The 15,491-nt window shown below is 48.7% G+C and overlaps 1 protein-coding gene across 1 annotated transcript in view; it reads left to right on the top strand.

Annotated features, from left to right (window-relative positions):
- The window catches only part of SF3A1 (splicing factor 3a subunit 1), a 15,705-nt gene extending 407 nt beyond the window's left edge, over positions 1-15,298 (top strand). Inside the window, exons 2-17 of the mRNA XM_009642921.2 lie at positions 265-453; positions 2,216-2,399; positions 4,173-4,377; positions 5,220-5,477; positions 5,916-5,990; positions 6,686-6,836; positions 7,319-7,512; positions 8,158-8,275; positions 8,389-8,574; positions 9,408-9,529; positions 9,694-9,936; positions 11,307-11,517; positions 12,311-12,465; positions 13,244-13,345; positions 13,567-13,638; positions 14,608-15,298. Of these exons, the coding sequence (XP_009641216.1) occupies positions 265-453; positions 2,216-2,399; positions 4,173-4,377; positions 5,220-5,477; positions 5,916-5,990; positions 6,686-6,836; positions 7,319-7,512; positions 8,158-8,275; positions 8,389-8,574; positions 9,408-9,529; positions 9,694-9,936; positions 11,307-11,517; positions 12,311-12,465; positions 13,244-13,345; positions 13,567-13,638; positions 14,608-14,709 (2,567 nt within the window). The 3' untranslated portion in view covers positions 14,710-15,298. The remainder of the gene's footprint in view (positions 1-264; positions 454-2,215; positions 2,400-4,172; positions 4,378-5,219; positions 5,478-5,915; positions 5,991-6,685; positions 6,837-7,318; positions 7,513-8,157; positions 8,276-8,388; positions 8,575-9,407; positions 9,530-9,693; positions 9,937-11,306; positions 11,518-12,310; positions 12,466-13,243; positions 13,346-13,566; positions 13,639-14,607) is intronic.
- Positions 15,299-15,491: the final 193 nt, after the last annotated feature.

The raw sequence follows: 15,491 nt of genomic DNA, 5'->3' as shown, positions 1-15,491 counted from the left end.
GGCCCTTTCCTGGAAGCGGCCCAGGGCTGTGGTGATTGCGATGGACGCGCGGGTTTGCCCCCAGGCACGGAAAAGAGCCCTCCCGCCAGCGAGAACGCGGGACGGGATCCCACCTCCTTGTCCCGGCGTGCAGGAGAGAGCGACCAGCACCTTCCCCCGTTCTATTCTGCCTCGGCCATACCACCCCTGCCGCAGCCCCCCTTCCTTTCCTGGAAGCGGCCCAGGGCTGTGGTGATTGCGATGGACGCGCGGGTTTGCCCCCAGGCACGGAAAAGAGCCCTCCCGCCAGCGAGAACGCGGGACGGGATCCCACCTCCTTGTCCCGGCGTGCAGGAGAGAGCGACCAGCACCTTCCCCCGTTCTATTCTGCCTCGGCCATACCACCCCTGCCGCAGCCCCCCTTCCCCAGCAGCCTCAGGCAGCGCAGGGAGCTGATCCGACTGGAAATGCCGGGTGATTTGGTGCAGCTAACGCAATTTGGAGGAAAATCGTGATTCTCAGCACGCACCCGGGGTCTTTCATGCATATATGTTAGCAAGGCAGCTCCGTGTGGTGGAGAAATAAAAACATCTCTCGAGTGCGGTGTTGCCTTGTCCTCCAGCTCCTCGGGAGAATGTTCTTCAGAGGGAGCGGGAATGAAAAATAAACGTGTTTATTGCACCATTTTCTTAACACGCTTTATTAAGGTTGTGTTTGGCTTGAGAGAGTTTTCTGCCTTGGAGCCTGCACGGATTAGGCAGAGCTAGCAGCTTTACAGGCATTTTGAAATGTCCCTGACTGTCCCTGTTGTTATTATAAACATTTTCTGTACACCCATTCTCCTTTATAAGCTTTTCTTGTCAAAGTTGCTTGGTGAGGAAGGAGCGGAGACATCTTTAGTATCCCGCAAAGAGCAGCCTCTGGTCTTACTGGAAGATAAAGCTGTCCTCAGGGAGGGTTCTGGGATTTTAGTTCAGATCCTCCTATAATATGAGTGAGAAAAATGCCCTACAGAGCTTTTATCTATGAAACAGCTATTGATGTGATCACAGTAGGATTAAAAACTGTATTCTATTTAATGTGGTGTTAATCGCTCAGATTTGAGTTCCTTGCAGTCCCACAGGCCTCCAGGAATGTTCATAACTTCCAAACCTGTTTAGCAATGCTGAGTTACTCTGAGATCATAGAATCATTTGGTTGGAAGAGACCTCTAAGATCATCAAGTCCAACTGTACCTGTCCACTGCTAAACCCTGGCCCTAAGCACCTCGCCTGCCCAGCTCTTAAATACCCCCAGGGGTGGGGACTCGACCCCTTCCCTGGGCAGCCCCATCCAGTGCCAGCTCCCCCATCCTGTCAGGCAGCTGTATGGAGCGATAAGGTCTCCCCTCAGCCTCCTCTTCTCCAGGCTGAACACCCCCAGCTCCCCCAGCCGCTCCCTGTCAGCCTTGGGCTCCAGACCCCTCCCCAGCTTCATTGCCCTTCTCTGGACACGCTCCAGCCCCTCCATGTCCTTCTCGGAGCAAGGATCCCAAAACTGAACATGGCATTCAGTGTATTGTTACAGGCATTCCCCTATGCTGCCTTTTGTCTCTGTGTTTATAAACTGACTTGGGGTCAAGGCTAAGATAGTAAAAGCACCGGGAGGGCTTGTTTTGGGTCCCATGGAGTGGCCTTCCTCATCACCTTGCTGTCCCTGCCTCTGCAGCGGCTGCCCTTGCCACGCAGACAAACATTGTCTCCCACCCTGAGAAGCCAAGCAATTTGTTTATGGGACTGGTGATTCAGATTGTTAAACAAGGGAATTTCTTCATGTTGGGAAATACTGAATGGTTTAGGGGCTGAGGAGGAGGATAGGCAGTGCTCTCCCTGTTTGGGTTGCTGTTTGGAATACTTAATTCTTATGTAGCCTTCAGTAAGCATGGGATAGCAGAATAATTTGTTAAGGTGTGTTAAGATTATTACCCACAATGTAGATGAGGAAGTTGAGAGAGCAGGGAGATGAATTTTCCAATTCTATCGCCTGAAAATAAACCCAGTCTGGGTTTGCAGCCTACCGGGCTAGTTTTCACCCCCTGATGTCAGTCTATAGCACATTACTCAATATTGTTTCAAGTTCCTTCTCTTGTTTTCAGCTTTGATATAGGCTCTTTGAATTTAGTATCTTGACTGATTGCAGACACCACAATGAAAGATGCCTTCCTGTGCATCCTGTGACCTCTTCACCTTTTGAATAGTTGCTGTAGTTGTGAGGCAGCAGTACAGAGGACTATATATATATATATATATATGTACATTTTTATTACAGCCAGAAGAGGAGCCAAAAGAGGAAGCAGCCCCAGCCAAGCCTGTGGTGGGAATTATTTACCCTCCTCCAGAGGTCAGGAATATTGTGGACAAGACTGCCAGCTTTGTAGCCAGGTAAACGACACTGGTGTAGTCTCGCGTTTCCTGGGATTTTCATGCTTCTCTTCCAGTGCTCGTGTCTGCATAGCTGCAGAAACTGAAGTGGGTCACAGTCGTGTGAATTTACACAAAGGATTTTAAAGATTCAGTCTATATAAGTGAGACCGTGGAAAAGAAACGACAATATTCTACTTAAGAGGTGTAAGACACGCTTTGCTAGAAAAGTTATGGTAGCAAATTAAATGGAGTTCTTGGAAGAATTTATAGTACACGCTGCAATAACCAGGTAATGGTTCCTGTTCCCGATGATCTGAAGGGAAAATGAAATTCCCAGTAGAAAGGGAACCCCATTACAGGTGCTCTGCTGAGCGATGAAGCCAAGAGGAGTCGTGACTGTATTTTACAGCGTGTAGGCAGACTGTAGGTGATGAACATTCCAGTACAAGGGTGCTCTCTTGGTTGTTGAGCCCGGAGGTTAAGTCCCGTCCCTCTTTGTGTACAGCTTGGTAAACTGTGCCAGTGGCTGGGGTGCGTGTTTGTCCGAGCCTCGGTCATCTCTCTCCCCCTTGGTCGCTGGAAGAAGAGAAGTGTGTGCCTCCGGAGAGCAGTCCCATCCTCTCTTAGGACAGATGAGCTGCCCGTGATTTTTTCTGGGTGGTTTTTTTTCCCCTGTTGACTGTAGCAGATTGATTAGCATGAGTGTAGATGCCAAATTTAGGGGAGGAGTCTAAAAGTTGAATGAATTCCACTCATTTGGGCTTCCTCTGTTTGCCTAATGTCATCATTCTGCAAGTGCACGCTGTTAGCGCTAGCCAGGCCATCTTTCTGTGTTGTTTTTTAATGTTCAAGTGTTTCTGGCTGTCTGAACTCTACGTGAGCTCTCAGGGGACCGGATCTCAGTCTTCATGGCAGCGTAGGAATTGCCCAGGAGGTAAATACCCCTCAGCTGGCTTCATAGCATCCGGACAGGCTGAATGCTGCGTGCTTTCACCTCACTGCAACAGAGTGGTTGTTGCTGTGGGTTTAAGACAATTACTCAACGCTGGTCTGGTCAAAGACACTTCTGGCATAGCTCATTTCTAAAGTGCTGCCAAGGAGTGTTGGCTTCCTTTGGGGATAAGGAAGGGGCTGTGTTTATCCTTTGGTAGAGACCTCCTTTTTTGCAAGATGTGGAGTGTCTAAATGAGACTTGGAGGTATCCAGAGAATATGAAAAGAAGCGTGCTACAGCACCTGGTAACTTTCTCAAACTACCCTGAAATAAATGGTTACGTGCTTTGCGTGAGATGTTACCTGTGCTAAAACTAGGGCTCTCCTAAATGCAGCGCTCTGCTGTGGTCAATCTCTGCACGTTCTGACGGTTACCTACTTTTTTCTTTTATATGAACTTTCTGGAAATGAAACTGGTCTTAAAAGCTTGCTAAAAGGGCAAATAAAATTGGGCTAGTAACTAACTTCATCCAGTAAACTGTCGATCCAGTAAACAGCCTTTTGTTTTTATGTAGCCAAATGAGATTGTGGAATGCTTGTGAGCATGAGTTTTTAACTGTCTTAAGAAATACTCACTGTGAAGCGTTACAGACTAAATTAGGACAAGTGCCTTTAACTTGTGTGCCTACAGCTGGCTGCTGCGTTAGGTGGGAGTTACTTACAGGTAAACTCCTTCAGTGTAGGAGAGAAAATTGTCTTCTGAGGGGCTGCTGCATCAACGCATCTTACTATGAGAGAAACAGACATTTACGCTTGAATTGATGCCCCTTCCTCTAAACAGTTCATGTTTTTTTCTCAGAAATGGTCCAGAATTTGAAGCTCGAATTCGTCAAAATGAAATAAATAACCCGAAGTTCAATTTCTTGAATCCCAACGATCCTTACCATGCGTACTACCGGCACAAAGTCAGCGAGTTCAAGGAGGGTAAAGCCCAGGAGCCATCAGCTGCTATTCCCAAGGTCATGCAACAGCAGCAAAGTGCTCAGCAGCAGCTTCCACAGAAGGTAAGTATTCCTCTTCACTTTGATCCAGAACTTGGCTTCTAATTAATCAGTTATGTTAAGCGCAGCCTGACGTTAAGCGCAGCCTGACGTTAAGCAGGAGGTCTGAAGGAGGAACAAAGGAGTTATTGATACATCTGCAAAACAGACAGCACCGAGAGGCTTGGAGTTTAGTGTCCAGGACTTTGTTTCAATGCAGATGTGCATCCCCCGGTTGGTGGTCACTCCCAAGTGGTGTATGAAAGAGCCACTATGTTGTTCTACTTGGCCTGTTTAATTACGTTTAGTTATGTGTCGGTTGATGCGGTACTTATGCTGGCGATTGCTCGGGCTGTGTGAGTTCAGGACTCCTGCCATAGGCAAGTCTTTAGAATCCCTCGGAGTTCAGTTTGGGCTTGTTGCATGCACTGTTTTGGGGAAACAGTTCCTTTTTTTCTGCCAGAAGGATCAACTTCCCCTTCAAACGTGGAGTACAAAATGTTGCTGATCTTGTTTAGTCGTGCCTTTATGTGTACCAGATGGAAAAAGAGCACGGACTGAATTGGAGTCTTTGAAGTGTTTTGCACGGCCAATGCTCACCCTGTGTAGTATTGACCGTCCTGGAGGATTATAGTGCAGTCCTGGTAGTTCCCAGCTTTGTTAGCTGTTGGAGCAACTTTTTTTTTTTTTTTTATAGTAGGCATAAATTAGGATGTCCAGTACCCTGTGGTACTAATTTTTCTCATCCTTGCAGCTACTGGGATATCTAGGCTGATGTTTTCCTGCGGCAGCTGAAGGCAAAATGGGTTCTCCCAGGTAATGGTTTCTGGAGGGTGGCACTGAGCTGTCTGTGTTCTGCTCTGCAGGTGCAGGCCCAGGTGATCCAGGAGACAGTCGTTCCGAAAGAGCCGCCTCCGGAGTTCGAGTTCATTGCGGATCCTCCCTCGATCTCGGCCTTTGACTTGGATGTGGTGAAACTAACGGCACAGTTCGTGGCTCGGAACGGGCGGCAGTTCTTGACTCAGCTGATGCAGAAAGAGCAGAGGAACTACCAGTTTGATTTCCTTCGCCCTCAGCACAGTCTCTTTAACTACTTCACTAAGCTGGTTGAACAGTACACAAAGGTAGTCTTGGCAGTTGATTCCTTCAACAGCAGTATTGATTTTTGAAGACCACCGAAGCGCTACAAAACAGCCAGAGTAGAAATATGTGCAGCTCCCAGAGTCCATCCTTTAAATCTCGCTCTTTAAATAGAGTGGGTGTCTCGTATGTTATTGACAACGTGCAGTGCTGAACGCAGCGGGCTGTTACTTAAACATACCAGATGCTATTGTAATACAAGTAAAAGTTGTGGGTTTTTAAATAGGGAGGGTAGTTGGAAGGCCAAGAGTGAATATTTTTAAGTGCATGTGTGAGCAATAAGTAATAAGAGGGTGGCAATAGAATAAATGGAACGTAGCCCCAGGGGTCTGCTGATACTTTGTCAGTGTGGAAAGAGAATAATTGCTTTTAAGGAGGCTTAATAATAATTGTCACCAACTATCACGTAAAATGTGTTTCAGATCTTGATCCCACCGAAAGGCTTACTCCTCAAACTCAAGAAAGAGGCCGAAAATCCCAAGGAAGTCCTAGATCAGGTATTATGTGAAAAATTTGCAAAATGGCTGAAGCATTTCAGTTAACATTTTGATTTTTTTTCTCTTTGCATGTCTCTGACTTAGTGGTAGCAAATACAAGTGTACAGAGAACAAAATGGATGTGTCCCCTGTAGTCATTTGAACACAAGGTGCTCAAGCTTGCCTTTAAGCTACCAGCTACTACTTCAAACCACTTTTACTGCATGATGCCATTTCCAAGCACTTTACAAAGAGTGTTTCCCCCTCGGACACAACACTGTGATGCCTCAGTCCCTTACAGTCCTTCCAAACTGTCTTTGTTACTTTGACTTATGTCTTCATCACGAAGATTGCTTTTGCTCTTGGAAAGGGGGCGTTACAGGGTTGTGGTAAAGGGTCTGTGAATTGTTGGCTGGCTGTGAATCTTACAGTGATACCTGAGCCGTGCCATACCTGGATGGCTTGGTCTTGGCTCAAGTGGTCTGCAGTTCCAGCTTTAGGAGACTGCTTTATAAAGCTGCTGCAGTACATTACTCAACATGCAAACGTGTAGTTTCTAAATGAAATACAAATACTTCTTTGTCATGCCAGGCCTCTGAAGTAGTGCTTGTATGACTGCCCTGAAAGGGTTGGTAGTGGAAACTTCCAGATGCTGTAGAGATGACTGGGATGTGTTTTGTGCCTGACACTTAGTGTGCGCTTTATGTCTGGTGCAGGTGTATTACAGAGTGGAGTGGGCGAAGTTCCAGGAGCGAGAGAGAAAGAAGGAAGAGGAGGAGAAGGAAAAAGAGCGTGTTGCTTATGCCCAGATTGATTGGCATGACTTTGTGGTCGTGGAAACAGTTGACTTTCAGCCCAGTGAGCAAGGTACTGACGTTAAACCCCGTAAGCTCTGTGAAACTATGCTCCCTTTGAGTAGGGACTACGTCCTGAAATGCCATTTTTATACAGACATTGGGTTTTACAGCTGCGTGTCATTCAAAGGTGAAGGGGAAAGCCTTCCAATGACAGTGTGCAGGGCTGGGTTTTTTTCTGGAGTCGGTAATGTTCTCCTTGCACCAAGTCCAGGACTGCACTAGTGTCCACTTTCCCACTTCCACCAGGACAGCAGAACTTGTCCCACTTTCTAGTGGTGTTTTCACCTCTAAGTACCTTCATCTTCATATCTCATGCTCATGTTGGTCTGTATAGACTCCACCCATTCCCTTCTATATACCTTGGCTCCCAGGAGCTTTTGGTGCCACTGCTTTGTCAGGAAACTGCTTTTCATTCAAGAAACTGATTTTTCTGTCTGTGCATCGAGCAACAGAATGGGATAGAGAAACAGAAGCTTTGTTTCTGTCTTGTAGGGAATTTCCCTCCTCCCACCACTCCAGAGGAGTTGGGAGCTCGAATCCTGATCCAGGAGCGCTATGAGAAGTTTGGGGAAAGCGAGGAGGTAGAGATGGAGGTGGAGTCAGATGAGGAAGATGAAAAGCAGGAGAAAACAGATGAGCCCCCAGCCCAGCTGGATCAAGACACACAAGTGCAGGATATGGATGAGGTAAGTAGCCAATAGAATCACTATTACTTTTGTCCCGTAAAAGTTGTGTGGTTTATGATGCCCTTCATTTGCACTGTAAGAAGTTCCTCAGTTTCTTGAGGAAGTGGCATTTCCTTCTGGTGGAATTTCAAAACAACCTGTTTCTGCTGGAATGCTGGAATATGATCTTTTAATGTTTTCCTTGACAAGACAATTTCCAAGGGAGAAATCCAGTAATTTTGTCACCTAATGGTGTGGATTTCATGTTTCTGTGATTAAGCCTTTTGGGCTTTCTTCTGCACAGAGTCTGGAACGCTGCAAGATGACTCATTTTAGACTCTTCCTCTGCCCACTCTATGTAAGCTGTTTTTTCTGGTAACAAGGAACAAGAGCGTGGTTAACCGTAAGCCCCTGCTTGCTCTGCTGTGGTAACATGGAAGCAGAGGAGTACTTGCTTCCTCTTCTGGGTCTGCTGAATTTCGGAATTGTGATTATCCAGGGGAACCACTGTAGCGTAGGTGACCAGAGGCAAAATAGCTCTGTTGCTTTGAAGCTGCATAATCAATTCTTCCAGCATTGCATAGGATTTTTATGCCTTTCTCAAATCTTATTTGTTGATGCTTGACCGAAGGAACTTGGTTATGATTTTTTTTTTACGTAAATAAGGGCTCAGATGATGAAGATGAAGGCCAGAAGGTTCCTCCTCCTCCAGAAACCCCGATGCCACCACCTCTTCCTCCCACACCAGATCAGGTCATTGTGCGGAAAGATTACGATCCCAAAGGTAAATCAGGCTGGCAAAGAAAAACTTTATTTGTTCCAGAATAATCACAAAAGAATTTGGTTCCAGGCTGCGTCCTCCAATGTGCTTTTAACAGCGTGGTTTTGTTTTTCTAGCCTCAAAACCATTACCACCTGCCCCAGCTCCAGATGAGTATCTTGTTTCCCCCATCACTGGAGAGAAAATTCCTGCCAGTAAAATGCAAGAACACATGCGAATTGGTCTCCTGGATCCTCGATGGTTGGAGCAGCGTGATCGATCCATCCGTGAAAAGCAGAGCGATGATGAAGTCTATGCCCCAGGTCAGCTCGAGCATTCAGCACAGCTCGCAAAGCCAAGTTCCTGGATGAGGCCTGTGAACTCTTAGCACCCTCCCTTGGATAAGGACCATCTAAAATGTAGCTTTTGTGTATGATGGCCCCTCGCTCCCAGAAGGACATGGAGGGGGTGGAGCATGTCCAGAGAAGGGCAACGAAGCTGGGGAGGGGTCTGGAGCCCAAGGCTTCTGAGGAGCAGCTGGGGGAGCTGGGGGTGTTCAGCCTGGAGAAGAGGAGGCTGAGGGGAGCCCTCATCGCTCCCTACAACTGCCTGAGAGGAGGGAGGAGCTGTGGGGGGTCGGGCTCTGCTCCCAGGGAACGGGCAATGGGACGAGGAGAAATGGCCTCAAGTTGCGCCAGGGCAGGTTTAGGTTGGACATTGGGAAAAATTCCTTCCCTGCAAGGGCTGTCAGGCACTGGAAGGGGCTGCCCAGGGAAGGGGTCGAGTCCCCATCCCTGGGGGTATTTAAAAGCTGGGCAGGCGAGATGCTTAGGGCCAGGGATTAGTGGTGGGGTGGCAAGGTTAGGGGAATGGTTGGGCTTGGTGAGCTTAAAGGGCTTTTCCAACCAAACGATTCTATGTCCTCAGTGTGCTGATTTTGTGGATATATTTGTCATTAGTACCTTGAAGCCTTTCTGTAAACTGGAAGGCCAAGCGCATTAGCTGCTGCTGACCAGCTGTCAGTTGTGGGCTCTTTAGAAAGAGCAGCACTCAGCCATTAGGTACCAAACAGTTTAAAGATCATTAAAAAAAAAAAAAAGGCTGAATTGTGTTTGATTATATCACCTGAGATAAGAATTTCTCATTTTGCCTGCAGGTTTGGATATTGAAAGCAGCTTGAAACAGCTGGCAGAGCGCCGTACTGATATCTTCGGTGTAGAAGAGACTGCCATTGGTAAAAAGATAGGTGAAGAAGAAATCCAGAAACCAGAGGAAAAGGTAGAGTGGGAACTGTTTTGGTTTTTTTTTTAAAGAGGCTCCTGTAGTATTATGAATGCTCAGAGAGACAGGAGCCTTTTGAACTTTGTTCTTGCTGCTTTCTTGATATATTTGCAGCTCACCTTGCAGGCTGGAGTTACTCTGATTTTATTTTGTCCTCTCAGGTGACCTGGGATGGCCACTCAGGCAGCATGGCCCGCACACAACAGGCTGCTCAGGCCAATATTACTCTCCAAGAGCAAATTGAAGCTATCCACAAGGCCAAGGGACTGGTGCCAGAAGATGACAGCAAGGAGAAAATCGGTCCCAGCAAACCCAATGAAATGCCCCAGCCACCCCCTCCTTCATCGGCATCAAATCCCCCAGCTAGCGCTCAGCCTATCACATCCGTGCCTCGTCCACCCACGGTATGTGTTTGGGCTTCCAAAAGCAAATGGCTGTGGCCATAGCTAATTAGAAGGGAGTCCTGATGAAGGTCAGGGGTTATAACAGCAGGGCGCTGGCTAGAAGCAAATTTTGAGTGAAGTTCGTGCTTCCAAATGACTCGTGTGCTGTCAGAGGAACCCTATTGAACTTGCTGTTCTAAAATGGAAAATAAGGTTTAGGTGGAGCTTTCTATCCTTAGAGGTACCCAAAAGACTCCATCAGCTGGGCAGAGGAGGAAGCTGGACAGTGAGATCTTGGAGGAAGGGGAGTACGGCTGATGAAGGGGTGGGGACCTTTTTTTTTTATTATGTATAGAAAGGCGTAAGAACAAAAGGAGCCACAGGCAAGAAAGGTTCACGGGTGACTCCGTTGCCTAGCATTCCTACCCTGAGGGTTCTGCTCCCTGATGACTCCCTGCTCCTTCTTTATGACCGCTGCGTGCTCACGGTCTGGTACCTGAGTGGTGAGGGAAGGAAGAGCCGTCTTATGATTTAATAAACCATTTAAGAGGAAATGGTCTCAAGTTGTGCCAAGGCAGGTTTAGGTTGGACATTGGGAAAAATTCCTTCCCTGCAAGGGCTGTCAAGCACTGGAAGGGGCTGCCCAGGGAAGGGGTCGAGTCCCCATCCCTGGGGGTATTTAAAAGCTGGGCAGGCGAGATGCTTAGGGCCAGGGTTTAGTGGTGGGATGGCAGGGTTAGGGGAACGGTTGGGCTTGATGATCTTAAAGGGCTTTTCCAATCTAAACTATTCTATGATTGGGGAAGAAACAAAGTTTTTCTTTACCAGCCTGATTTACCTTTGGGTTTGTAAGCCTAGAGAAGAGAAGGCTGCGGGGAGACCTGATTGTGGCCATTCAGTGCTTAAAGAGGGCCTATAGGAAAGATGGGGACAAGCGTTTTAGTAGGGACAGCTGTGACAGGACAAGGGGTGATGGTTTTAAACTAAACCAGGGTAGGTTTAGACTGGAGATAAGGAAGAAATTCTTTACAATGAGGGTGGTGAAACACTGGAATGGGTTGCCCAGAGAGAGGGTGGAGGCCCCATCCCTGGAAACATTCCAGGCCAGGTTGGACGGGGCTCTGAGCAACCTGATCTGGTTGATGTCCCTGTTCCCTGCAGGGGGTTGGACTGGATGACCTCTAAAGGTCCCTTCCAACCCAAAACGTTCTATGATTCTATGATAATATGTTAATGAGGCTTCTGTGCCCATTGGGCTTGGGCTGGCCATACGCTGAGCTCGCTGAGGTTCCCAGCGAGTCCTTGGCCGGGAGAAATCATCCTGTGTGTGCCCTGGATGCTGAGTGTTCCTGCCTGTACCTGCTAAGGAAAATAACCCTCTCTCTCTCCAGATGCCCCCTCCTGTTCGCGCCGCTGTCGTTTCTGCAGTCCCAGTCATGCCTCGTCCCCCGATGACTTCCGTGGTCCGTTTGCCTCCTGGATCCGTCATAGCCACCCCCATGCCACCAATAATCCATACCCCGCGCATCAACGTGGTCCCCATGCCACCCTCTGCTCCTCCCATCATGAGCCCCCGCCCACCTCCCATGATAGTACCAACCGGTGGGTAACTTCAGCTTTTCCTGGTGATTTGTCAGCTAATTCCAGTGTAACGTGGGCTTGAGCTCTGATTCTTCTTTCTTTTTGTGCCTCTGATAATGGTGTGTAACTGGGATTGCAGACCCTAAGTCCTGTCGTTAAGAATTTTGAGGTGTTTGATAAGACTTAGCTAGCAGAACCGCTTTTGGGCTCGAGCCTCCTCCTGCAGCGCCAAATACAGAGAACTGTCTCACCCGTGTTGTGGCTGTGTCCCTGGGAGCCTGCCCAGGGGCAGGATTAAAAATCCCTAATGCTTTCCAAAGGGAACCCGAGTAAAGAGGAACTGCCAGCACCTCCCCGGGTGTTACAGCTTCTTACAGAAATTGCTGCTGCAGGAGGAAAAGCTGTTGCCTGGCTCCTTTCCTCATAGCAGCTTCATAGTGTTAGGCGCTTGTAATTTGAAAAGCACAATATAAAAAACCACTCCTTTTTTTCTTTTCCCCTTTTTTTGCTTTTAAGTCAAGGTGCTGGCACTGCTGCGTGCCAAACCGAGAGCGTTTTCTTTTTTTCTGAGATCTGCAGGAAGTCCTTATGCCACTTGTTGTTTTTTCCTGGACTGTTTCCCAATATAAAAATGCTCCTAACCTTTGAAGTTTGCATCTCACCGTTGGTTGTGTTAACTTCCTCTGGGTATTGTGGCACTTACTTCAGCCTTTTCTGGTCTGCTAAAAGAGTTTTTGCATAAGGGAGTGCCTGCTGTGTGCTCAGGGCATGACTGACTGCAGGTTGTGGTGTGTGTCCCCCCCTCCCATTTCAGCATTTGTTCCTGCACCTCCCGTGGCTCCAGTTCCTTCCCCAGCACCAATGCCTCCTGTTCACCCCCCGCCACCAATGGAGGATGAGCCAGTCTCCAAGAAACTGAAGAGCGAAGATAGCCTGATTCCAGAGGAGGAATTTCTGCGCAGGAACAAGGTATGTGTGCGGGCTGGCCACTTGCTGAGAAGCACCAGAGTCCTGACCCCGCTGGGCTGTTGAGCCTCCTCTGCCCAAAGGGAGAAAAGGAGAAAAAACGGTAAAACCAGCTGACAACAGCGAGGGGAGCTGAGCGCAAAAAGTACTTTGTGAGGGAGCGACTTTGGGGTGGCTCCTCCCTGCTGCTGTTCCCGAGCAAACAAAACTGTTTTGCATTTTATTGGCAAGAGCGGTGCAGCGCAACATGCAGATGCGTAGCGAGATAGTGCTGCTCTGTGATTAAGGGCAGCGAGGGACTGGTTTGCAGTGACAGAGAAGAACAAAAGCTGCTAATAAGCTTTTAGGTAGGGTGCTGCTAAGCTGGAGATGCAAGGAAATTTAATAGATCAGTGTCAGCATGATAGTGTGGTACTGTGGGATACCCCAGAACAGCGTGAGCTGAGTTCCTACCTGAGGTGTGCCCTCAGCGTGGGTTGAGTTTTAAGTCCTTTAAAAGGCTGTATGGTTCTCCTGGGCATCTGCGCGGAGAAGCTGTTGCCTGTTTAATATTTCTAATGGGACTAGTGAGAGAATTCCAACTAAATGTTTTATTAAATAACTTTCCTCACTATTCAGGCAAATGCATTTCTGTGTGTTCATGGAGAAGTCGAGATACGTACCTAGTTTGGGAAATAAATTATTTGTCTGCCGCTGTGTGTCTATAAATAATTTGTCTGCTGCTCTTATCACGGTTCCAAGCCTCCTTGCCTGTAAGAGACATTATCTTTGTTTCCTCTAGGGTCCGGTCACGGTCAAAGTCCAGGTTCCCAACATGCAGGACAAGACGGAATGGAAGCTGAACGGCCAAGTGTTGGTGTTCACCCTGCCACTCTCAGACCAGGCATGTAGCTTATTAACCTGGCCTCTACCCCTTCTTGCTTTGTTACCAAGCTGCTTCGCTCTGAGCACAGCGGCTGACCTGCGTGGCAGGAGCTATGAAACTTCAGATGCTCCCTGTGCTGCGGCCTTGTCCGCAGGGGAGGTTGTGTGGCTGGGGGGGAGCGGCACTGGCTGTACAGTGAGGGGGGAGGAAGCCTGAGCAAGCTTTTTGGTTCTTCCTAGGTGTCTGTTATAAAGGTGAAGATCCACGAGGCCACAGGGATGCCAGCTGGGAAACAAAAGCTGCAGTACGAGGTGGGTATAACCCTGCAAAACAGCATCCTTCAGTGCTTCCTCACATACAAACTGACTTCTTAAAAGGAAAAGTTGTAGCATACCTACGGAGAGTACCTTTAAACCCTGAGAGCACCTTGAAACCCTGGCAGCTCTGAAAAGACTTTCTCCCGAATGCAGGAAGGAAGAGATCAATCTCTCCCTCTTGGGACTGGAGCCGTTAGAAAGGCACTGTTCCTTTTTAATACCTTGCTTCCCGTCACGCATGTGCACAGGCACAGCCTGCTGCCTCAGCACTGAACTTTGGGCGCTTACCTCCTCGGGAGCTCATCTGTGGGCAGATACTGTGTTAACCCTCAGCAAGAAAGGAAGCTGAACTGATCGGGTTTTTTCTTTTAAAGGAAAAAAAAAAAGGTGCAGGGGGATTGGAGCCTGAATCATAGAATTGTGGAATTATTTAGGTTGGAAAAGCCCTTTAAGCTCGCCAAGCCCAACTGTTCCCCTAACCCTGCCATCCCACCACTAAACTCTGGCCCTAAGCACCTTGGCTGCCCAGCTCTTAAATCCCCCCAGGGGTGGGGACTCGACCCCTTCCCTGGGCAGCCCCTTCCAGTGCCTGACAGCCCTTGCGGGGAAGGAATTTTTCCCAGTGTCCAACCTAACCATGCTCTGGCACAACTTGAGGTCGTTTCCCCTCGTCCCATTGCCAGTTCCCTGGGAGCAGAGCCTGACCCCCTGCAGCTCCCCCCTCCTCTCAGGCAGTTGTAGGGGGTGATGAGGGCTCCCCTCGGCCTCCTTTTCTCCAGGCTGAACACCCCCAGCTCCCCAGCAGCCTGGGGCTCCAGTCTTGCCTGTGGTGACTGTTCTGCACATAGGGCCGGGAGGGCTTCATCAGGGTGCGTGTTGGGTGTGGGAAAGGGGCACTGAAGTTTCTCCTGTGACTGGTTTGGGTTTGTGGGGTTTTTTTGTTTTTTTTTTTTTTCTTCTCAGGGCATCTTCATCAAGGACTCGAACTCCCTGGCTTATTACAACATGGCAAGCGGCTCTCTGATTCACCTGGCGCTCAAAGAAAGAGGCGGCAGAAAGAAATAGGAGCCCTGGAGGCCGGCAACATGACACGGCTGTGTCGCCACTTGTGTAACCCCCAAACCTTCCTATCCTCCAGCCTTTTAGGGGCAACCATGACTGCCTGCCAGCTCTAGTTTGGAATGAGAGACTACGAACCCCGCGTTGGGGTGGCGAGGGGGAGCTGATAGAGCCCCGAGATGTGTAAATGTAGTGACCTAGTACGTAACCACAGCAGTCTGTTAAGCAACCGATGCTTTGCTCAAATGCTCGCTCTCCGCAGAATTCCCTCATGAGGCAATGCTGAGGTCGTGCCCGGCTTCCTCTGGAGCCACCTCTGAGGGATCTGCAGCACTTGCTGCTTCGTTTGACCTTTTCCTGATTGAAAACTTCCTTCTTGCCATATGTATTACGCCCCTCGTTCTTTCTCTGTCTCTGACCTGTCTTCGAGAGCCTCTTGTGCTGCCCCTGCCTCGCACATTGATCCTCCCTCAGCCTGGGGGTGTGCGCGGCTGTTCCCTGCGACAGAGGAGATCTGGGGCTGCGCTCGGCGCTGCTGCTGCTCCCTGTGATGTGTTTTAATAAATGCACCTCTCGGTGCGAGGCTTCACCTGTCGCAGCTCTCCCTCCTTGGGTTTTCCAGGGCTTTTTCAGATGGAGACATGCCGGGCTTCAGCACAGTTGGGCGGGTTGTGGGGAAATACGGGGGAGTTTGGAAATGGAGCAGTTTACTGTAGGAATTCCTTTTATTTTCTAGGAAAGGCTGCAAGAAAAGGGTTTTGTTCAGATTTCCCTAGTGCTACGCAGTT

This window comes from Egretta garzetta, unplaced genomic scaffold, assembly GCF_000687185.1.
Source record: "Egretta garzetta isolate BGI_Z169 unplaced genomic scaffold, ASM68718v1 scaffold7, whole genome shotgun sequence".
Classification (NCBI taxonomy): Eukaryota; Metazoa; Chordata; class Aves; order Pelecaniformes; family Ardeidae; genus Egretta; species Egretta garzetta.
This window is presented reverse-complemented; position numbering and strand designations above follow the sequence as displayed.